The 26040-nt window shown below is 37.4% G+C and overlaps 1 protein-coding gene across 4 annotated transcripts in view; it reads right to left on the reverse strand.

Annotated features, from left to right (window-relative positions):
- Positions 1-26040, reverse strand: part of LOC126424929 (speckle-type POZ protein-like) — a 104156-nt gene that overhangs the window by 68266 nt on the left and 9850 nt on the right. Inside the window, exon 1 of one of the 4 annotated variants that reach the window (XM_050087773.1) lies at positions 23761-23948. The exons of 1 other annotated variant lie outside the window; for it this stretch is intronic. Coding sequence is in view for 1 of the 3 variants with exons in the window: in XM_050087772.1 (XP_049943729.1) it covers positions 13694-13729 (36 nt within the window). In the remaining 2 variants the exon portion in view is untranslated. Of the gene's footprint in view, positions 1-13400; positions 13596-13693; positions 13984-23760; positions 23949-26040 lie in introns of those variants that run through there. 2 more of the 4 variants (XM_050087772.1, XM_050087775.1) reach the window with 2 other exon arrangements.

Here is a 26040-nt window from a genome sequence, read left to right on the forward strand (position 1 = left end):
GTGCCAGCTTGAGCTGCCAGATTAGTGGTTGGGTGTAATGTGTGCTTGCTTGTATGAGTATATATCTGTCTGTGTGTGTGTGTGTGTGTGATCTTTTATTTCTTTTTCTTTTTGAAGAAGGCTTTGGCCGAAAGCTAAATGTGTAACAGTCTTTTCACTGTGCTGGTCTCCAACTCTGCAGTTAATAGCAATCTAGCCTTTTCCTAATATTATTGATATTTTATACTACCTGAAATGCCTAAGTATTTGAGAATATAATTACATCTGTTACCAAACATAATGAATAGATCAAAATTATGAAAGTACAAAATAATTTTGGCATTAGGGAAGTGATCGATTCCACCAGTGTGCTTTGACCCTTGACGTCATCAATAGGGCGGAAACGCCTATACCCAGAGTATACAAAATGGCAGCGATGTTGTCAACATGTACACATGCCAACAAATATAAACAAAATAAAAATGACATGAACTTCTCAATCCAACAATAAAATGAGAGTAATGGGACAAAAACACGAAATACAGTTTTAGGATGAGGCCAAGCTAAATATATAACAATACAAAACACCGCACGATAAAAAAATAAAATAAAAAATCTTGACTCATGATATAATGCTACAGCCACAAAATCAACAGGAGTCTTACACTTCACTCAACCTAGACAGCTTAAACAAAGCCCACAATAACTAAAACTAGCATATGCAATTCCAAAAAGTGGAATCTGACATTTCCTTTGAGCTATGGAGGCCAAACGGGGCCTTCAATACCTACTGGTGAACAACAAATAAACAAACCATAGCCACAAAACCTCACACACCTACACAACTCACAGAACACCACCAAAACCAAAACCCAAACACCCTATATTCATTAGATCAATGACCACACACACACACACACACACACACACACACACACAAACTAATCTGATGTAACTAAAACATGAAACACACAAACAAAAGGGAAAAAAACATAACTCATTAAAAACAAAGCAAACAATTTGAAACCCACGTTACAGCACCAACTACCCGGACTCAAACAAACCTACGTTACCATAGTGATAACCATGACTCAGATGAACCCAATACAACAATTAAATGCAACACGTCAACATCAATCACCAGAGGTTGCCATCAAATACAAAATGACAAAAAGCACGAACCAACTCAAAAACACTGCACCCAACACCCACATTGCCCTGGCCTCACGCCAAAATGATATCACATACCACAACACCATTACGTCATTGGTCAAAGCAAACAGATACAATCTGAGGCTTCCAACGATCCAAAATTTTTAGATGTGTTTCCTAGAGCTATGCCTGTACACAATAAAGACCATAACAACACACAGTCCCATTCAGAATGTACTTCTAGTACATGTACATCAACACTGTAAGTACCACTGTTAGAACACGAGAAAACAAGGAACAGAAAATACAAAAACTGGATTTTGCACTGGAAATTGTGTGAGTAGTTATGGAGAATGTAATGGGATTAATTACTGAATACAATCAATAAAGCAAAACAACAAAAGAAGTGGAAAAAACGTTTATAAAGGTTTGCTAGAGAAATACCTTCACACAGCATGGCTTCATGTCAGAAAGGCAATACAGAAATTAAAAAATAAGTCAGCAGGCATACATGAGGTTCAAGTCTCCACTAGCAAGACATACTTAGACAGCATACAAACCCCATTAAATAACAAACCTAATGATTGAGTTCTTTACTTGAGGTATCTCTCGCGAGTACTTAAAGCATGAGTAATTGCTAAAGGAGGGTACTGCAGAGAGTACTGAAAACTACAGCTTTGTTCAACTATCCTCTTTATTTCCAAAAATGACTGAATTACTTATGAAAGACGGACTACTATGTTACAAGAGTAAGTATAATCTAACATAAAAGTAGAGTTTGGTTTTTGATGTGGGAGAAGGGCACAATTGGCCACTACAGCACTTACGACAGTGATATATGGAGCTGTTTAAGGCTTGTAACACTGCTGACCGTAAAATTCTACTAAACAACAAAATTATTTAATTGGATGGATAAAAGGTCTACTCACCAAGCCAGTGCAGAACACACACATAATAGAAGTTTATGATTAGGCAAGCTTTTAGAGCCAGTGGCTCCTTCTTCAGGCAGAAAGGTTGAAAGGTAAGGAAGAGGGGCGAAGGAAAAGGACTGGAGAGGTCTAGGGAAAGGGGTGGATTTTGGGAAAATCACCCAGAACTGTGGGTTAGGGGAGACTTACAGTACGGGATGAGAAGGAAGGACTGATTGTTGGGGACTGCACCCTCCAATACAGCCTTGTCACCTGAGGCAAATATATTTGTTCAGATGCAGACACTTTACAGCAATACACCACCCTTCTCACCTCAGTCTTCACTGCACGTAATTACCCCACCAGCATAGTCAAAAAGCAGATTTCCTGGGCCATCACTTCAATCGTGGTATGACTGAGCCCTCCACAAAATAGCTTTAGAGCACACCATTGGTGACTCAGTATTCTCCTGGTCTGCAATGTGTTAATCAGCTACTACGACAGCGCCACGACTTCCAAAAATCATACCCTGAAATGAAATCCATTCTGTCTAAAATCTTGCCCACCACACCTACAATAGCTCTCCGTTGCCCTCTCAATCTCTGAAATATTCTTATCTGACCCTATGCTCCTTCTGCACCCATCTCCCTGCCCTATGGCTCCTATCCCTGTGACAGTCCCCACTGCAAGACTTCACCTACATGCCCTCCTACCACCACCCATAATAGCCCTGTAACTGGCAAAACATATCCTATCAAAGGGAGAGCCACCTGCAAAATGACACGTCATATACTAGATATTATGTAAACATTTTTCAGCCTTCTACATCAGCATGACTACCACCAAATTATCGATTAGGGTGAATGAGCATAGGCAGAGGGTATATTCTGGCAACTCTCAATATCCTGTTGCAGAGCATGCACTACAACATGAAATACATGACCTCTGCACCTGTTTCACCACATGCACCATCTGGATCCTTTCCCCAACACCAGTTTCTCTGAACTCCGCAGCTGGGAACCAGCTCAACACATCCCTGGTTCTCGCTACCCACCTGGCCTTAATTTACGTTAATTTCTTCCATCTCAGCTATTCTTCACTGTTGCTACTCTTTGGTTCACTCTGTTTTAGTTTTCTAAATCTTTCATCTTTCCCATCTATTTTTCACCACCCCTCCCACCTCTGTTACATACAATATACTTAGCTTCTCACTCTCATTAACTTGTGCATGATATTGTAGTAGTAATGTCTGTCTTGGATATTACCCTGTCTTCTATCTTTAAGCTCTCAGGTTTTGAAGTCTCATCCGGTGCAGTCTACAACAATAAGTCTTTCCTTCTCATCCCATACAGTAAGTCTCCCCTGCCCCGCAGTTCTGGATGACTTTCCCAAAATCTACCCCTTTTCCTAAACCTCTCGAGTCCTTTTCCTTCAGCCTTATTCCTTCCCCTTCAACCCTTTTGCCTGAAGGAGACGGCAACTGGCTCCAAATGCTTGCCAATCACAAGTCTTATGTGAGTGTTCTGTTAGATGGAAATAGTGTGCACATCTGCTGATGATAGATATTTAGTGAAACAATTGTCAGACAAAAATTAAACATATGTGTTCCTCAGGATCAATGACTTTCCACACAGCATGAGGTATGGAGAGAACATTCTCTTTACTGATGACAGCAACATTACAGTCATTGGTAAAGCACCAGAATTCTGATAGAAATAGCAAATAAAACCCTCAAGGATGTTTACAAATGGACAAGATGTAATTAATCAACACAAAACAAAGAAAACAAAAAGTATACATTTCAACAGGAAAGGGGTGAAACTGCCACATTAAGCATAGGTGATAAATCTGTAGATTGTGTAGCAAATGCAAAACTTTAGGGACGAATATCAACAGTTAATTAACAAGGAGTGAAGATACAAAGCTAGTGGCAAAAAGAATGTCATTGGCACTTTCTGCTCTTAGGTTTTAGCATCATTCTGTAGCAGCTACTGTCTTGTGGTGACATGCAATGCCTAGGTACACAAAATTCTTAACTATGGGACTTTTTTGGGGATTGAAGGAACAAAATGAACAATTTTTAAACTGCAGAAAGAGGTTGCAAGTATAACACCTTGAAGTAGTAGTCAGGCTCATTGTAAAAAGCTGTTTAAAAAACTGGACATCCTTATTACATCACGTGAGTGCATCTACCAATCTGTGGTAAATATCAGGAACACTGTACTCAATATTTCACTAGTAGTTCTGCACATAATAATGGAACATCAGAAAATAAAACTGGACAATCAACTACCCAAGAAAATTAAAGATATTACTAAAATGCATATATTTAAAAAGGCAACTGAGACATTCTTTGTGAGTAATGCACAGTACATAACTAAAGCCTACTTACAGGACTCACAGCAGTGGGTAATAATGACAGCGGTAACTACAGCACCCTGTCACTTTTCAGTACAGAACAGTTCACTACTTCACAAAAGAATCATGAGTCAAGATGTAAAGTGTATGACAATAATGTCGTAACATTCACAAGATTTCAACATGGGGGACAGTGACTAGTTTTTCAGGTGGACTGAGGAAAGGTTACTAAACGATGCATGAAGCATTTCCAAACAAATGGGAATTAGTGCAAGGGGCTTAGCAGCATTGCATGGTCCGGGATCATCAATGGGGATTCTTGGCATGTGCAGCAATGAAGAAAAAGGCTATATTATGCATTACAGGTCAGCTGAAACTAAGTATATGAATCTAAGAGGCCCGTACATTAGAGACCAACCAAATTAGGTGGTGCAACTGTTAAGACACTGACTTCAAATTCATAAAGATGGAGTTTGCTCTGTCGTGTCATACTGATTTCGGATTTCTGTGGTTTTATTAAGTTACTCCAAGCAAATGCTGAGTTAGTTCCTTGATCAAGGCTACAGCCAACCACCTGTCAGGTTCTCAGGTATACAAATGTATTCCAAGTGTGTGTATATTTTGAGCTATTTCTTTTGTATTGTAATATAAACATCATTCTGATATGATCCTTTGATCAATAAAAATAAATAACTTAGCACATTGGTGACTAGCACAACATGTGATTTCACCACAATGTTTCATTCTGAACCTAGTTCCAATTTAACTATACCTATGGTTCAAGTGACACTGTTAAAAGGAGACAAAGAGCAACAGAAAAGGTAAAAATCTAGTTGATGTCCAAAATATGTGCATAATTCAGAATTTAATGATATTTATTACTAAACTTAAGTTAATGAACAAGACAAAAAAATACAAAATAGTGTAAATTTATGGAGACTCCCTTTAGGACATTACAGAAGTGACCGATTCCACCTGTCTGCTTTGACACGAAGTTATCAATACAGCAGAAATGATACAATATGGCGGTAATGTCACCTGTCAAAATACACACACACACACACACACACACAAGAAATTACTCATAGGTCTCTGGAATTCTGAATTTTTTAACTTAAAACGTATGCACATCACCGACAGAATTCTCACAGAAAACACCATTCACCTATTTTACATTGAAGATTAGCTACCTGATGTAAATATGAAACAAATTACATCTCTCATGAGACATCTGAACTTTATCATTTAATCATAAACAAAAAACAGAAAAAATTGGTCAGTATAAATCAGAATTTATAAACCAACAAGGGAGGTGTCACCAATTCTGATAAAGGAAATATTACACCAATCATCAAAGAAGTAGGTCAGCACAGTAATACATCCATTCTTCATTTGCTGCTTCAGGCACATGAACTAGAGCTACTGGGATGAAGCAAGGCATCATGCCTCTGAGGCCACATTTGTCATTCAGAGCTGATTAATATGAAAACAAATTGGCTTGCAGAGATTTTATAATTTCTTATGTAAACCTGGAGGTTTAGCTTACTTTCCAGATTTACAAAACTAAACAACAAGCAACTAAAATTCTGTAGTACCCTTCATTTTCAACACTTCTGCCCTGCATATAAAAGATCAAATTGTGGCTGAGGTTGGTAGTTAACTCCTTTACAATAACTGCAGGACATCTGACGAAGTTACTGCTTGTTCACAAATTAGAGAAGAGAAATTCAATAAACATACTATTGCTTTCTGGATATCAGCTATCCACTCACCTTGGTAAAAAAGTTTTAAGGCTTATGATGCATAATCAAGTAAACTGCTACGACAATAAAAACCACTTACAGTAGTTGCTGACATGTACACTGGAATGAAGGTGAAACTAATTGAAGAAGCTTTCAAAATCAACAGCAGGACATTAATTCTCTCAGTTTTATCTTGTAGGAAATTTGCAAATTATTTTAAAGCACACAGTATTGAACTTTCTTAGAGTAATAACCCATACCAGAGGTTACTCCAGTGTACTATATTTATAATGAATCTATTCATCACTAAAGGAGTACATAGGGTTTTAGATGTTCTACATTCTCTGTAAGGCACAGGAGCAGAAGTATTCAAGAAAGTCCAAATGATTGTATCTGTTGCACAGCTGGAACTCCATCGCAATAAAAACAAAAATATAACCCCCCCTCCACACACACACACATACCTTTAAAATAAATCATTAGTAAATGGAAAGTCACAATCTGGGCTCATTATAAATACATATTAAAACACAAAAATAATACACAATTATATTTATTTACGATGCAGTGACCACATTTATGTGTTACACAGTTCTGTATTATGCGAGTAGAACAACTTAAATTTTTCAATTTTTCTGGAACTATAATTGAAATCTATTCTTTTATCATTATAAAGCCTATCAAAATTATTAAGAAGAATCTTGTTTGTACACAGGGAAATACTCTCTAATTTGTTTAACAGGGTGTTGTGCAACACACATTTGCATCTAGCATCAATGACCTTAGAGACGACTCTTCTGTAACTAATATTACGTGCAACTGAAAGCTGTTTCCCCATGTCATGAAATGCTACTTTTTCAAAAGTGAAGAAACTGTGTGCCATGCCAGAGCCACAGTAAATACCACTTCCTCAGAGAGCAAAATTAGTCTACCTCTGTTTAATTCACATTTTGATTTCTCTAAGACTTTTCTAAGCGTATAACCTCCTACGTGGGTCACTATAGGTATGGCATCATGACCAATTTCCTCTATTTTGAAACTCTCATTTAATATATCTGCAAACATATGTATATAAACACTCCGATCTTTGCTCTGCTGAATAGAAATTAAAGTTTTCAGCTGTACAGTGACATTATGAGTAGCAAACAGTACATTATTATTAAATCAAAGCTATTATTATTAAATCAAAGCTTTCTTTCATTTTCTAATACCTGAATGTAACTTACATAATAATTGGCATCACTCTGTTGATGGTATGACCCAAATCAACTTTCAAAATTATCAGATTGAAATTTCCCTGGCAGAAATTAATCAAATCCATGTTTGTCAAATAAATATGAAACTACTTTCAAGAGAGGACTGTATGGGTAAAATCAAGGATCGAAATGTCTTTGGAGAAAGAGCAACATTTGATGGGACAGACTGACCACTTACTACTACTAATTTTTCTGGTGTCTAGAAGTGAACTTACGTCATTTACACTTTTTAGTGCTTCCTGCGGAAGAGTTCTTATTGGAATCTATACTATCTTGAATGGCTTTTCGCACGTTGTCTTCTACATCAGAAAAGTGTTTTGTTTTTCTGACTGTTTCAGAACAATAGGATGGCGTCTTTGGAAATTAAGTTGGCACGACATCTTCTGTTAGTTTAGGGATTATTCGTGATAACACTTTTAGTTCACCTTTGTCCATAAGTCTGTCTACTCGAATTATGTACGATTCGTCGAAATACACCTGGTTGTTTTAGTTTTGAAGAACCAGCTGGGATGTGACGAAGCCACAAATTACGGCGATTTTCATCGGATGGCAGTGAAAATATTGTTGGTTTCCCAGTTTCCAATTTGTAATTCAATCTGTATTCAAATACACTGCACTTGCGGGGCATTTCGATGTTTCACAAAATCTGTAAACAACATTTAAAAAAAGAATTTATGGTTTGGAAGTACCTGTCACAATTATTTTGTAACACTACAGTTTACTAATAACAACATGTACTGCAACTGGAGCACTCTACACTAAACTTTGATGTTACATACCTTCTTGATTATTTACATACCTTCTTGAGTATTTACAAATAAACACATCTGTATAAAATCACGAAAACCTGTTGAACCATGTGCACACTTTGACAGTCACTATATAAGTGGCTTGCACAATACAATGTACTTGTTTTACAACTCTCACTGAAAGAAATTTGGTGGTTAAGTAAAATCTACATGGTTGAGGTTATGCACACTTCTTATTATTATACTCTCATATACACTTATTTCATTACTAAAAAATTATATACACGTTGAACGATTTCAGTATACACATTAAAAAAGACGTGGTTGAAAATAACTTACACTACAGTACTTGGCTCACATGACACTCACAAACACACTAAACTGCTAACACGATACACACAAGCACACTGTGGCCTGAGATGCTGATGTCACGATAATGCTCCCGCACCCGTCTTTCTAGTGCTCCTTGATACACACGCCGACAAACACGAACAAAAATAAAAATATCGTCTCATGCCATAAATAAAATGCAACTGACGGGACAGCAGCAGAAAATAAGTAGCTTAGGGAAAAAAAAAAAAAAATCACACCATCCTAAAACAGATGTTATCAAAAAATTTAAATTATGGCATTTTGCTATACAAAACAAACCTGGATGAATCGGACAGTTCCCTTGGTTTGCTACGCACCTCCAAGCAAATTCTGAGGTGGTTCCTTTATCAAGGGCACAACCAATCACCTGTCATGTTCTGAAGCATACTTATGTATTCCGCGTGTGCGTATATTTGAGCAACTGATTTTGTATTGCGATGACGATTCATATATCATACTGATATGTTCGTGTATAGGTAAACCACAACTATCGTTACCACATAACCAACACTCACAACACCCAAATGTGGAAACAGAACTCCAAATACCCCATATTAACTAGATGAATTAAAACACAACTGACCTACCATTAATATAAAACAGGAAAAACATAGCAGTTAGTATAGAATAAAATTAAAACAAACATTAAAGCAAAAATCAAATGAACCCAATACCACAAGTTAAATAAACTCAGCACGTCCACCTCCACCACCAGATACAACATATCTACATACACAACCAACTCAAAAACATTAGGCCATAGTGACGTCACACATCACAACAGCATTATGTCACAGGTCAAAGCAGACAGGTGGAATCGGACGCTTCTGTTGACTCTCTTGGAGCCTTTAGACGTGTTTGGAGCTACAAAAACAGTTTGCAACATTTTTGTGTCGTACCCCAGTGAATGAAAGCAGCCATACTTTACATTATGAAAGAGTACATTTTGCCAATCGCAATAATTATTTCGCACTGTTTCCGGTCGCCCAAGTACCTCAAAGATGTTGCTTTTCAACATCTTACTGTTGACCATGAACTCACTTCTAAGGATGCTATAGCAGATGCTTATATCAATAACACAGACAGCACACAGGCTGCCGTCAAACGATCTCTGCATGGTATAAGGCAGTGCAAACATTTTACAGTTACCTGTTGGACTTTGTTTAAAGGAAACAAAACCAAAACTGAACGAAACAGGTTTACTTCACTCATTAAACAGATGCATAAACAGTGAAACTTTTGCTGTTCTGCCTCTGATAGACCAGTCCACAGTATCTTCTGCAACACAAAAATTGTCATCAGAAACGGAACAGGCTATACCAGCGATATCAGCAACAACAGTCTCTACTACACCTCCAGAAGCTTTAGAAACCACCCATCCCTTGAGCAAAAGAAGAGTGTCTCCGCCAGGCCATCTGAAGGACTTTTTATTCAAGACAGGCAGCAACCAAACAACGAGGCGAGCAGTGTGAGGGATTCGAAAGACAACATATCATTAGCTATATTATATCAAAATGTCCGGTCTAATTAGTAAGATTGCTGAACTTGATGTGCATTTGATGGATAAATTAAAGGATATTTTAGTTTTATGTGTAAGTGAGCACTGGCTAAAAGAAAACCAAGCTTGTACAGCCAGAATAACAGGATTCAAAATGATCAGTAGCTCTTGTAGTGAGAATTTTAAAGGGGTAGGAACATGTATATATGTGAAGCAAGGAATTGAATGCAAAGAAATTAAACTCAGTAAGATAAGACACATTGGTAAAGAGTTTGAATACAGTATGTGCAAACTTATAGAACCCAAAATAATTATTGTGTGCATATACCGTTCCCCATCAGGGAACTTTATGACATTTTTAGACAGTGTTTAAAGACTTTTTAGTGAATTAAGACATTTTACAGAGAGCATTACTGTACTTGGTGAGTTCAATGTCAACTTTAAAATGAACTGTCAAAAAGTATCGGCCGGCCAGTGTGGCTGAGCGGTTCTAGGCGCTACAGTCTGGAACCGCGAGACCGCTACCGTCGCAGGTTCAAATCCTGCCTCGGGCATGGGTGTGTGTGATGTCCTTAGGTTAGTTAGGTTTAAGTAGTTCTACGTTCTAGGGTACTGATGACCTCAGCAGTTAAGTCCCATAGTGCTCAGAGCCATTTGAACAATTTTTTTGTCAAAAAGTATCAAATCTAAATTTGTTATATTCACAAAATTTAGCACCATCTGTCCATGAATGCACTAGATATGGAAAACACTCTGAAACAATAATAGATCAAATATATTTTGACTTGCAAAAGCTAGATCATATTATTGAAGTAACTGACACAGGGTTCTCGGACCACAAAGCTATAAAACTCTCTATAAATGTACTGGGCACAAATTCTAGAATACATGAGAAATATATCTACAGAAGATGTATCAATGAGGACAATATTAGGGTTTTTAATTATTTATTAAAAAACTCAGACTGGGATTTAGACAAACTCTACACCGTGGATATGAAATTTCAGTCATTTTTAACTTGTTATAAACATAACTATGAAATTGTATTCCCTCTTAACAAAATTAAAATAAAAAGCAAGCCTAATACTTGGGTAACACAGGGGAAATGGAAATCTGGAGAGCGACTTAAAAAGCTAAGTAAATCAGCCAGGCTAAATCCAGTTCTGAAACAGTATGTCACCTGCTACAGAAAAATTGTACAGGAAAATCATTAATGCAGCAAAAAAAGTTACATAACGACTCATACATCAGTAGAAGCAAGGGTAACAAGAAAATGAAATCAGTTTGGAATGTGATAAATACAACTGTAGGCAGAAGTAAGTAAGGGAGAGCAGCTTCGTTATTAAAAGTGAGGACAAAACTATAAGTGATCCTTTATGTATTGCCAATATATTCAACCTTCATTATGCAAGTATTGTACAAAGCCTCATAAAAACCCACAGACAAACAAAGATTAAACACAGCATCTCCACCAATCCTAAAACTATGTTCTTATACCCTGTAAGTGTACAAGAAGTACAGAATGCAATCAACAAACTAAAAAATAAATTGTCTTGTGGCACTGATGGCATTCCAGATAAAATACTTAAACATAGCATAAGTATTGCTCATCCCCTTGTAGACATAATGAACACCTCTTTCAGCACTGACACTTTCCCTAAAGAAATAAAGCTGTCAACAACAAAACCATTAAATAAAAATGGTGATCCTCATGATGTAAAAAACTTCATGACCCATATCCTTGATATCCTGCTTCTCAAAAGTTATTGAAAGAATAATGCACGAAAGACTCTCCGCTTTCCTGAACACAAGTAGAATATTAGTCAGTGAGCAAAATGGCTTCAGAAAAAACAGGTCAACTGAAACAGCTGTATATAATTTCCTAAAACTTCTCCGGATCTCTATAGATCATAACGAGGTAACTGTGGGGTGTTTTTAGATTTATCAAAGGCATTTGATGTTATTGATCATGAATTATTGCTTGAGAAGCTATATTGCTATGGTGTGCGTGGTACTGTTCACAGCTGGTTTAAATCATACCTGTCAGACAGATACTAGATCGCAGAAATAGTTCACGAAGGAACCTCTTACTTTTCAGATTATAAGAAAGTTAGTAATGGAGTGCCACAAGGTTCTGTGCTGGGACCCCTCTTGTTCTTGATCTTCATAAATGAACTACCAAACTGCTTAACACTAGCTAATGCTGTATTGTATGCGGACGATGCAAGTCTTTTTATTAAAGCTCAAAATGAGACTGACTTGCAACACAAAGTACAAATAACAAAAGAAGCAGCAGGAAAATGGCTTAGAGATAACTGTTTATTTGTAAATGAGAAAAAAACAGTATGGATGAATTTCAGCCACGTATCGAATAAAGTAAAGCCCAATATAGTTTTGAAACTTGGTGAACAGAAGATTTTACAAACTTCAAATGCAAAATTTTTAGGTATCTGGTTAGACGAGCATCCAAAGTGGGATAAACATATTGAAATGCTCAATAAAAAGCTAATTAAATGCTGCAATATACTCAGAATGCTGAAAAACTGCTGCAGTGAAAAAACAATAATATGTGCTTATTATGCTCTTATGCATAGTCTATCGCAGTATGGTGTCTTATTTTGGGGTAATTCAAGTCTGGCAAACCGGTCATTCATTATTCAAAAACGAGCATTACGAATAATGAAACGGGCTGCACCAAGAGTGCTCTTCCCATAAGCATCAAAAAGATAGAAAAATTTTTTCATTTTTAAAAATGAGCTTAAAAAAATGTTATTAAGAGAATGTTTTTACAGAGTACATGGATTTTCAGAACATAGTGAGTGGTCAATGATAATGATAATTCTTATTTGAACAAATGTATGTACACACTATAATTAATTAATTATTGTTTGTTCTATTATTCTGTACTGTAGAGGTCAATGATGATAAGTCATATCTGAAAAACAAATGTATGTTTGTTTTGTTATTCTCTACTATTTGCTGCACAATATATATATATATTCTTATGGTTTCATTGTTTGCTTTTTGTTTATTCACAACTCATTCTCACCATGAGCAGCAATTACATTAAATGCCTTACGATATGAGTTGTTTCCGAATATTTCACCAGTTACGAAGTTGTGGTTATGTTGGGGCTAACAGCAGAGCTGACATTAATTACCTTCCTTGTCACGAACATCTGACTGGTTTTCCCCGAAATGTCACGAACTACACGATTGTTGCTAGGATAGGCCTAATAGCACAACTTAAACTGAGTGAAACAAATTGCAGTTAAATTAATATTGTTTGTCGGCTTGTTTGTGCCTCTTTCTTATTAAGGCGTAACGATTTCGGAGGTTATGGTATACTAAATTGAGAATCTCTTGCTTTGAAACACGTCGTCTCACCTGTGTCCAGCGTCCTTTGATCTGTCGTTGGGTGTGCAGAACCAACAAATGATACACCTCCTTTCTTTCCTGTCATACCTCACGCTGACCACTGAAACTACTGAACGAAATACGGAAGTATGTCATTGGTCCTGATGCAGCCTCCCCCATTGTTTACACAGGAATATGAAAACGTCAGTATCGCAAAGGCAGGTGAAGCAGTTGTTTTTAGAAAGCTGACTCCAGTTGTCACGCCACGCCTTGAAGGGAGTTGGTGTACAGATTTAAATACGATGACTGTAAACACAACTTACCGGCTGCGCTTCTAGAGTTGATTCGGTGTTTCCCATACTGTACGCGACTGTTCTAGTTTGCTGCAAGTGCGAAAATGTCACGGCTATCCCTTTAGCAACCGTCGATGCAAAAGCAGATTAAAAATTATCGGTAGAATACTGTGTTACTAGGCAAGGCGAAGTAGTTATCCGACTAATATGTCTACCAATAGTTACGAACTAATATGGCAACCACACGATCGAACGTATCACCGCACTCAGACAGAACCGTAACTGTACGAATGCCAGTTCCTACGAGGCTTCACGGGACAGCCCCGTCACGCAGTGTTGCCAATGCCTACCACTTAAATTATCCACCCAGCATCGAAAACTTACCCGATTTTACCACAAAATACCCTCCATTTCAAAAATAGTTGCAGAAATGCTTACATACAAGCAAAATGACCATAGAATACATGGAAAATTAACAACTGAACATTTTACTTACCTAAAACACCGCTTCTCATCATTCATCCCCTCGATTCGAAAGAAACACATCTTCCTTCGTCTTCCATCCCCTCTTTTACAGCCTTCAGTGCTGCTATTGTTCCAGTTCTCACTTTTACCTACGAGCCGTTTACAAATTTTTACTGGTACTAGACACTCGTTCCACCGACGCATTGGAAAAGGGAAGACAGAGGAGAAGCAAAATTACTTTTTGCAAATTTGGGTAATTAGGAGTTTTTGCTGCACATTTCCTATAAAAACTTTCTTCCAATATACAGTAATAAGTTTAGATACATCTAATCCAAGTTTATCATGATCCAGCGTAACATGATTTTTCAATTTCGAATCCAGCTGCCAACAGTTGATTAATCTTTGAAGCACAAGAAACCGTTTTACGACACAGGAAGCAAGGCTTTAACAGTGTAGGATTGGGCTACGTTACGTTACAATATGGAAGTTATTTGAAAAATGCGGTCTGAGAAGTTAAACTGTCTTTTGGTCTTTGATAAAAGCCGTACATAGAAATTCAAGCAACTTTCGTAAAAACAATTTCTCTTTAGTCTTGCCTTTGACTCTATCAAATATTTCCTGTGCAGCAATACCCAAGTATATCGGAATTTATCCAACGAAGTGCCTTGGATTTGTATGGTCTAACAGCAAAATTGGAGTCTTCTTAATAACATCAAATCAGAAAACAGATCTTTTAGCATTTTTTCTGCTTTTGATTTCTGTTTGTGAAGGAGAGGGACTTCACTTTGAAAAAAAGTAACTACACGTAAAACATACGACACGAATTCCAGTTATACAAAAGAAATGCGTTATCCGTAGTTGAAAGCATATGTCCTATAGTTGAAGATGGATCTTCCATGACAACATTTCTCAGTCAGGCATGAAGTGCACAGCACTGTTCCAGTAACCCAGCCACACGATTTGACAGACAACCAACAGTTGCCCAAGGGCATAGAATATAGTGAAAACACATATTGACCACTGATAGTTGAAAAACTGCGCAACACACAATGCAGAGAGCTACTTAAGAAACAGGTTTGCTACTGTGTAGCTTTGTGGTCAGCTGATAAACGTTGCAATAAACTTTGCAGGGTTAGAAGCCATCTGGCTTCCTTCCATTAATAAGCTAACACTATCCGCTTCTTGTAATGATTGGACGTGATTCTGAGTATTGGATTTGATTAAAGTGCACAGGTTTTTTGTCTGAACTTATGTCATTTCAGCCATGGGAATTCATGGGAACCTTACAGTTCGTTTCTTCAGGAGTTCTGGAATGGCCAATTCACACGACATTGGGAGTAACGGGACAGTCCATTCGACTCTCAGAGGGTTAAATCCCTAGCTTACATGGCCGGTAGAGGCACTCGAATGAGATTTATGGGGCTCTCAAGTCACTGAAACAGGGATGGGATTTTCAGTGTTGTGGCAGACTGCAGCCCAGTGTCTGGCTAGTGTGTTTGCCTCTTAAGGGCTGGCCAACCACCTGATAACTTCTGGAGAGAACTCACTGTTTTTGAAGAGGTCAGGCCTGCTACTGTGGGAATGGGATGTGGTGGAGCTTCTGTCGCATTTCCTTGGCGTCTTGTAAATACTGAGTTGTATAAACAATGCTCCGATTCACCTGGATCACATCTTGATGCCAGATGGGAAATTTCATAACAAACTTTCATTGAAAAATGTGTCCTGATTGACCCTCTATTTGATATATTCTGTGATGGAATATTATTTAACATTGCAGTTTCATGCAATTGGACAGAAGTAAATAAAATTTTGCCTGATTGATGTTTGCTACCATGGTGTCTCAAACGAAGGAGTCAGGTACAGGGATGCACAATCAGAATCACTCTTTGATCAATCATCTTAGGGAAGACATCATGTGCTCAATCGCTGAGGGGGTGGCCATTCTGGTGTTGTACACCAGGACAGTATTCCGATGACTTAGCACTATGTGCATATTCTTGGATCGTCCAGATCTCTTGCTGAACCACGTTTTCATTTCTCTCAAGACAATAAGACACTGCTGGCCATATTGTGTAACACCTGTTCATTAACTGGAATTAACCATTTTATAAGGGTACACCAACACCATAGTGCCATTGATTCCAGATACAAAGATAGGCTCCTGTCATTTTAGTTTGGCCAATCATCCACCGAATAGTAAAATTCAGATTTGGGGTTTTTATTCACATCACTGAGGGAACGAGCAGCTTGAATACATCATCCTCCCTTGGACACTGTACTTGTGCTGACTAATTCTCATGTTAGATTCGTATTGTTAATCTGTAGGCTTTTTATATATGAAGATTAACTTTTGCAATAAATCACCATTTTATTTTGACTTGAATTACATTTAGAGTAGGCAGTGTTCCCTTCTTCTCACGTCCATCATCACTTGTTTTTAAAATACAGATATTAGCTGTTTTATAGCAATTCTCCACCTCATGATCTCGTGTTAGGGCCAAATTTCAGATAGCATGTTTCAGTGGTGTTAAGTGTATCAACATTGGTTCTTGAAGGATGTGTCAGAATATAGACAGCCTCTGACTCTAGTAATGATTTCTAAGTTCACACATGCAGGGTTTTGCAAACTACCCTCCCTGGGGTTAGCTGGTGAAATCATATATTGATCAGTAATGCTTGTAAAACTGTTTCACAAGCAATGCAGACATCTAATTAACAATAAATAAGCCTACTGCTGTGTAGTGTACATATTCAGTTCCTTCCAGGCTGCTAAATGTTCTAAGTGTCTTACTTACACTAAGGAAAACTAATGAAAGCACATAAAATTTATCAGATGCTTGCAACTACTGTGTGTTATTACATTGTGCAATGGCTGTTATATTATACATACAAAATTATGATGGTGCTTTTATGCAAAATATGAAAAATAGAACCTCTGAGTTAATATCTCATTAGGTCCGTGTTTCACATTAAACTGAAACTGATAAAGTAGTATGTGGTTCTGAGAGCATGTAAAGCAACACAGAAATCTCTTATACTTTATTACACAAATTAAAATTTTGCTTATCATTGGTCTGAGTGCTGCAAACAATGGAAATGGAAATGACATCCCATGCTTCGTAACAGAGCATAGGGGAATGATGCACGAGACCTGCACTGTCATACTAGGCAAGGTCCTAATGGAGGTGGTTTGCAAACAATAAGCAACTTTTACTTATAGTAATCCCTACCTAAGCAATGGAATATGTGAGATGTTATATAGCATAACTGTCTGGAAAAAATATGACACTGTTGTAGTGGCTGAAAGTTTCAGTTCATTTCTCTACCAAAAATGAGAAATGTCTGACAATGTATAAATAAGTTCATCTTACATTTCTCTTATTAATTAATCTGATTGCATGCATAGTACTTTTTTCACTTGAAATTGCAACCATACTGCAATCCAGTTTATTGCAAAATAAAATATCTACAAAAATCCACTCTATAAATGCTATAGGGGACAAGAAATTTATATGTGCTATTGAAAATTCATTGCAGGTGCGTAATTACAACACAAATGTGAAAATGTTTAAAAGGTTCATAGAATTCTCACAATTTTTGAAGTCATTTATTAAAAATACTAGAAATTCATTATGAAAATTTTTCAGGGTTGAGACCTGATACATAACTTCTCAACTCAGCTTCTTCACTCTGTGATCTAGTTACAATTTTGTATGCTTCAATCCTGGCCATTCTCAGTCTCTGAGGTGAGAGGGTTCCCAGATAAGCTGCCATGTTCACAAAGTCTAATGAAGTAGGAACTGTGTTCCCTGATATAAAAATTCCACAGCAAGCTCAGAAGAGCTTGTAAATGTTTCCATATTCTGTTTTCTGACTTAGTCAGTTGGGGAGTTTAAATTTTGAACTAAGAACTGGTCATAACAGGAGATGACATAGACAATTTTTCATCTTCTTCTTCTAGAGAGAATGGTTCATCATCTGTATTAGTTTGAAATAAATTTGAGATATTATCTCTCTCCCTGAAGTATGGCTCTAAAAAGCTCATGGTGTTCTCATACTTCCACTCTCTTTTATTGGTTGTTGCCTGTCCAATTTTTGGTATTTTGATTAGTATTTTTCTATATTGGTCCCTTAGTGAAGCCCACTTCGGTTTGCATGCAGAACCTCAAATAAAAGAAAGGAATCGTAGTTTTATTTACAAATAAGTACACACCAAGGCTAAGGGATGGAAAAATTGTTTCTTGGAACCAATTACTATAATGAACTTATGATAATTATTGAACTGTGAGTAGTGTAGATTATCAGTTATGTTAGTATCAATGATAATTTGAATCAGTTGATATGGTTTGCTAATTGTACACTAAAGGAAAAAAAAGACAATTTTGTCTCACATACTTTTCAAAATTGCAATATACATAGGAAACTATAATACACTGGAAGTTGTGCCATCCCCAGTGGAAATATTGCAAAAAACTCGAACATGATATTAAAAAAAAAAAAAATTGGACAAGAGATTTTATCTCGATATTAAATATTGTATTGTTCGTGAATACTGACCGCACAGGCGGTAGATAATTTTTATCATGTATTATTATTATTATATAAAATTCTGTTAGACTTTCGAGTGCAAAGAACAAAAAGGATGCATTCTGACAATAATGGACAATGTAAATGAAAAAGGACTCTTCAGTTGTCTTCTTTTATCTGTACACTCTCTCTCTTGTCTTCGGTGCGAGAAGTCGGACATTTTGGCGAGTGCTGTTGAATGTAAGATCAGTTGTAATCTTAATTTGATAATATATTAGTTTCATGGTAATATTCATTTTTATTTGTAAGAGGTGATTCCTATCTCATGTCCGCTTCCTTTAAATACCTGTATTTCAAGTAATTTTCAGCACAACAATTGCAGCCGCCGCTGCAGCATAGACGCCATTACGTGGTAATCTAAATTTATAAAATTAGCGGATGCGAAGAATTCGCCCACGTAAATTATAATAATCAGTTTTTCCACAGCCGACAAACGTGGCAGCAGAAGAGGTAGTTTTAAGATTTTCATTTTCAGTTCAACAGCCAAGATTCAGAGCCATGACTCGGACTACAATGCATTATAAAAAAGTGGTAAGACATATTCTCTCGCGCGTGTGTGGGTAAATGCAAATAATAATCAAAGGTCGCATGCTTGAGGAGAAACGTTTTGCCAAGACAAAAATATTAAAAAAGTTTATTTCATTTTTCACCTTAAATGTAACATGTTTCAATATCAGAGTGTCTTACAGTTATTAAAGTGATTAATATTTTTACTCAGGATTAACTTTTATTAAACAACCAATTTTCCAAAAAGGATTTTGATTCAAATTCAAAAATCAAAACCAAAAACCAAATTATCAATTATTTTGAGAAACGCCCATCAAATTATGACAACAAAATAAAAAGAAATATTTTATTATATTTCCTCTCATTTAACGACATTGTCTGTGTAACGTGAGAAAATGAAAGCTACTTAAATCCACAGCAATTTTCTACATATGTACACCAAACAGTTAAGTATTTCTAAATATTTTTTGTAAGATTACATGTTTATAAATAGCATATCTTAACACCACTTCTTAAAAAATGGTTCAAATAGTTCAAATGGCTCTGAGCACTATGGGACTTAACTGCTGCAGTCATCAGTCCCCTAGAACTTAGAACTACTTAAACCTAATTAACCTCAGGACATCACACACATCCATGCCCGAGGCAGGATTCGAACCTGGGACCGTAGCGCTCGCGCGGTTCCAGACTGTAGCGCCTAGAACCGCTCGGCCACTTTGGCCGGCACTTCTTAAAATTTTCAGGTACCCTGCAACAGGTGATTCTTCCTCAACTATTTCTATCAGTGCCTACCTTGGACACTCCACAGTGCACAGTGTCATCAAGGAAGTTTGCCAAGCAATAATTAATATTATGATGACTGAAGCAATGCCCATGTCAAGTGAGGAAGACAGGAAGTAAATTACAGAAAAAATCTGGCAGATGTGCCTCTGATGGCAAATATGTACAAACTCTCCTTCACAGGAGAGCTTCTGTAAAGTTTGGAAGGTAGGAGACGAGATACTGGCAGAAGTAAAGCTGTGAGACCGGGCGTGAGTCGTACTTCGGTAGCTCAGATGGTAGAGCACTTGCCCACGAAAGGCAAAGGTCTCGAGTTCGAGTCTCGGTAGGGCACACAGTTTTAATCTGCCAGGAAGTTTCATATCAGCGCACACTCCGCTGCAGAGTGAAAATCTCATTCTGGAAGAAAAATAATGAATAAACTTACAAAACAACTTGGCTCTCGACACGAAAGCAGATAAGGGAGGAATAAAAAATAATAATATACTAAAATATGTACAAGACAACAACATACTAAACTGAACCAGGGACCCAACACAAAGATACCAGAAAAACACAGACACTTCATAAAAATAGTCTCACATGTCACAAAACAGAAAGTGAAATGGAAATTTATAAAAAAACAGTACAGCACTAAAGAGCTTACCAAAGATCTACATCAAGGATATAAATATATGTCCAGTTGGAAATTTCAGAGGTGTACCTATGTACATATCACATAGCTGGCAAAATTTCCACATACCTACAGAAACATTGTAATGCATAAACAGCAGAAGCATACACAACTGTGAAGAACTGATAGAAGAGACTCATCAACATATCTACAGCAGCCACACTCACATCATTTGATGTCATACCCATATACACCTGCATCCCCACCACAGAAACCTTCAACGCCACCATAAATCAAAAACATAATGGAGCAAAGCTGTTTCTCATTTGACAACCAGTTCCACTCAAATCAAGATGGGCTTTCCTCATGGTCACCAGTCATCAGACTCATAGCCAACAACTTTCTTAATCAAACTGAGAACACAATATTTCAATCCATAGTAAACCAATACAATATAAGGTAGTATATTGGCATCACTATGTAGATGACAGCATATGTCTTTTAGATGACATACTTAGTCGCATCCAACAGTTCCAGAATGACATAGACACAATCCAACTGTAAATAAAATGCACCATAAAAATAGCAAATGACAAACAGTTAAATTTCCTTGACCTCACACTACACAGAGACAACAACCAACACCATGATCCATATTTATGAAACTCACCATCATCAGTAATCCATACACAAAACCTCAAACCACCCAATTATGCACAAAGAAACTAGTTTCCAATACATGCTGCGCTGACTGAATAAAACTCCACATAGTGAAGACAGCTATTAAAATGAACTACAGATAATCAGACAAATAGCTGTGGACAACAGAAACAATATATATGTTATAGATGAACTGAATCATAAAATTAAAACAAAAATGAGGGGCACACCTGTACACAAAAGCAGACATATCATCACCAGCATAAAAACACAGATACACTCACCATAAACACGCACAACACAAGCATCCACACACACAAACTCAAATAAACTAGAAACATGTACAATAATCAACAAATGGTACACTCTCATCAACAATAACAAGGCAGTCTGCAGGATATACACATACTCAAAAAACAAGGACTAAAATAGGCTACAGAACAAATAACTGAATGCATTGTTACAGCCCCTCGAGCTCAGGTGTTGTAATATGTCACAACGACCAATAGGTATGGTTTGGGAGAGAGGGATGACTCATGTCGAAGTGTGCAAGGCAACACGGACAAGTGTGTCTCTGACTTGACCGGGTGGTTACCCAGAGAATGGGAGTTAGCAGCCCTCTCGCTCCTTGTGCCAGTATAGCTCGAAGCTACAAAACACCCCGTCTCAACAGTGATGCGTCCATGCAGCAGAGGTTGTAGGTAGCTTCATCAGACTGGTTGACTGTATATATCCATCATCCAATGGTCACCGTGTGTGGGGCGGCGGTTTGATTTGAAAATTAATCGTTTGCTGTGTAAATGCTTGCATGTTGAATCAGTTTCTGGCTTTTAGAATGTTGTTAATGCTGTCTTTCGCAGTTCTCAACACTGGCTCTCTATTTACTTTTTAGCACCCAGAAAGTGATTTAACAAAACGTGGAGCCAGTAATTAGAGATCCTAGTGCCCACTTCATCTGAGAATATCATTATAGCTGCAGCTTATAGCTCTGAGGAATTAGGAGATTGTCCGGGATTTCTAATCAAAAACGATTTTCCAAAATAGTTGAGTATATTCTGAAATTCACTGATTAAAAAAAAAACACAAGTATCCCTACAACCTAACTAACAGAGCAGTTCAGAGTCTAATGCGCTGATGCAACTATAAATGTCCGAATTAAATGTTAAAAAGAATGCTCGCCATAATTTGATGAAAATATTTCATCAAACGCCACGCTAAATATTTGGTAGAATGTCTGTCCAGCGACGGCACGTGAAAATACGACAATACGCAAACTGAAGCTAGTTAATGAAAATCATCCCAGAATTAACACTTCACTTGAAATGATTTCATGGTTCCGCGTATCTCTAGTAACTTAATATGGCACCCGAGGCTGTTTGTAGCAGTGATACCGATGCGACGCGACTCCCGACACAGATGGCGTGTCATTCAGCGTCTGGAGAAAACTGGGGCCTTGCTTCCTCGCGCAGCGTTCTTATATATAAAGCCGCGGTGCGGACGGCTAAGGGAACGCCTGATCAAATCGGCTCTCTCGACTAGCCGCTGGGCTAGTAACGCACCACTTCAAGTTACATAATATTTTATAGCTTCTTTTGCTGATGGACGATGAAGCTCTTAATTTAAACGTGCATTCAGAACGCAGGTAAGTATTGATAATAAAATTTTGACGTGGCTAAGTTAAATATTTTGGGCGAGAGAATTAATTAAATTACACTGCACGCAGTAGATAAGCTCTGAACTGGCCCTTTTGAGATCCGCTATCGCTATAATTTTATAGGTATTCAAAAGAAACTTTTCACATCTTCATAGTCATAGCGGACCTCCAACCTATTTAAATCTAAACATCCTAGCCTTATTGATTAGCCTACTTAATCTATCTTGCTTCCTTCAGTTTTGAGACGAAAACCAGAAAATCATGAATTTCCACTAAAATCTTAATTTATGAAATCCAAAGTACTGTTTTTATTAAATCATTATGAAAGATGAATCTAAATATAGATTTTGAAGTCTCTAGCTCTTTTCTGTTGCGCCAATGATCTTTTCAGAAAAAGTCCAAATTTCGAAAATGGCTGAAGTGATCGAAATGATATTTAACACACATTAATTTAGTATTATTCCTGACATGCTAGAAAAGTTTTAGGTCATTTGCTTGATTTTTAAGGTATTGCGCAACATTTATGACGTCAGAGCTAGTTACAGCAGACTGGCTGGCACACAATGGAAACTGATGTGAATTTACTACAGCGTGAGTAGGCTACTTCCCTACGCGTGGTTGGCATTGTGGCGAAATAAATAAAAAAACATTTCGTTTTTATTGTGTTTTTTAACTTTAGAATTTTTGAAAGGCTTTTTTTACGGATTGTATTGACTGGCTTGAATGCGGACAAATACAGTGCTGCGTGAAATATGCCTGTAATATAATTTACCATTCCAATTAATTACATTTTGAATTCTACGTCATTGTTGATTTAATCAGAGTTCTCACCTTAGACGTAGAATTAGTCCTTCTGCCACAATATTAATTCATCAGTCGCCATCGAAGCTCTTCTCTTTGTTGACCATGTGTATCTTCCTAAGTCGGCATCGGTTCACTTCACGAAGACGGTGGAAACCAAGGAATACAATGCTACGTTGCTTTCAATAATTTTCGTAACACTTCGATACTTCTCACTATTTTTTTTTTTTCGCAAGACAATAAAACTTGCTCAGCTCGTCGCACAAACCATAATTACTAACAATATGGCTGCCTTTCCGCAGACACCAAAAATTACCTCCATCCTCCACGAGGCAACACTCGAAAGTGTCCCTTAGCTCCTTCTTGGAGTATGAAACAAAAGAGAATCCAATGTGAACATTACAAAGATTATAACCTACATGCCTCTCAATTTAATCTTTGGCGCAGCCTTTAAGGTATTGTATGTCTCTGCGTCGGAATGTGTCATTACAACTGCCCCCCTACTGTATACTGTCAGTAGAAAATTTTATTTGGTTGACAGGATACAGTAGTCGACCTTGCAATTGATAGGTTTGGGGGTCTTTTATTTCCAAACTTCATTTCTATTGTCTCATTTTCATGGCACCGTGAATTCTTTGGTATTACTGAATGTGTGTTAGTTTTTTGGTATACTTATGCTAATATTTACAAATCTTAATCCTAATATACAAAGTTTTGGTCAATACTGAGAAAACGACATCATGTGGTAAAGTTTGTACAATAAAATATACAATGAATACAACGTTATTTACAAATGTTACCTTCCTCATCAGAGGTGAAAATTAAGTCCTTGTATTGCTTTCTGTATTTATTTGGGGCGACGATCTTTGTTCGCTAGACCCAGTGGTGAATATGGGCGGGTGATACTCGCGCCGGATTGGTTGGTCGTCCGTTAGCTGGCGACGTTGGTTGAATGCACGCGCCCGTGCACTGAATATACACCGACGTGCGGGTACCGTCGAGACTTCCGAACCTCAGCATGCGTGTGCTTTTTGTAGTTCCTTCCAGTACTTAGACTGGATACGACGAGGTACACTGGAATATGTGCCCCGCAGAACACACCACACTATGTGCGAGGCGGAGGACGATCCCGTCGATGCAACTCCAGGTAAGAAGCGTACCATGTCAAACTTGTTTGGCATTGTCCTTTCCTATTGTGACGCCATGGGTCGTTTGACGATACAAGCTTCAATTTTCGATGTCACTTGTTTAGGCTCACTGACACTTGCAACGTAGCACTACCTTGCACAATTTTAATTTCTACACACACCACTTTAACCGCGAGTATTGCGATCGAAACTTCCTTTTCACTACACTTTTTTTTTCGCATTAACCCCTTTTACCTATTGTACTGAGATTCATTCCCCTCAATACTTTTGGTCAATGTACATAATTTGTAAGTCACGGGACTTGTCATGAAATACAAAATACATCACATACAATAGAATAACATATAATACATACAATACATTGTTTACATTAACTACAGGAAAAAACTATCGACTAAAATTGAAAAAATTTTTGACCACTCATAGTGGCTTCTTCGTCTTGGATTTTACTGACACACACACTCGCCTTTTTCCATTAATCTGTTAGAAGGAACAAGTCCTTTGTTTTCCTTCTTGAACTCGAGTATAAGTTAAGGTTTACCTCCATTACGTATTCTTCATACACAACGACATGCATCAGCATGCAGAAAATACACCTGTAGCCGCTCCACTGAAGCTTGGGAAGGGAATTTTCTACCTTCTACTTAGGGTAGTGGCAACGACTACGTGTATGCTACGGTTTTTTGCGTATAAAATCTGAAAATGCACGAAATAATCATTTATATGCAGCATAACCCTAATATGTACAGTGTTTTGGACGTAAGCACATTCTGGTGTGCTTGTAAATCATTAACCCTAATAAAACTTCCTACCTTAACATGGACATATAAACATAAAATTTTGAAGTTCAGGGTGTAACTACTATTACTATGTACAGAGTTTCATAATAGCGGCACGCCCTTGTTTGCGTGTATCATCTTCAATTAAAGTGCGCTTATAGGCGTCTTGTGTTATCATGGGAGAAAAAATACAGACATTTTAATGCATCGGTTGTCATGAAAATCTATGTACACGAACAATCAAACTTTCATAGCTTCAGCGCAGCATGAAATTCTTTATGACGTTTTTGTTCATAATTCATTTTATAGACGATTCCTTTGCTTACAGGTCGTCGATCACACTACTTACCTGTTTCTCGTATAGCAGCGATATCATTTTCATT

Source organism: Schistocerca serialis, chromosome 10 (genome assembly GCF_023864345.2).
Source record: "Schistocerca serialis cubense isolate TAMUIC-IGC-003099 chromosome 10, iqSchSeri2.2, whole genome shotgun sequence".
In the NCBI taxonomy this organism is placed as follows: Eukaryota; Metazoa; Arthropoda; class Insecta; order Orthoptera; family Acrididae; genus Schistocerca; species Schistocerca serialis.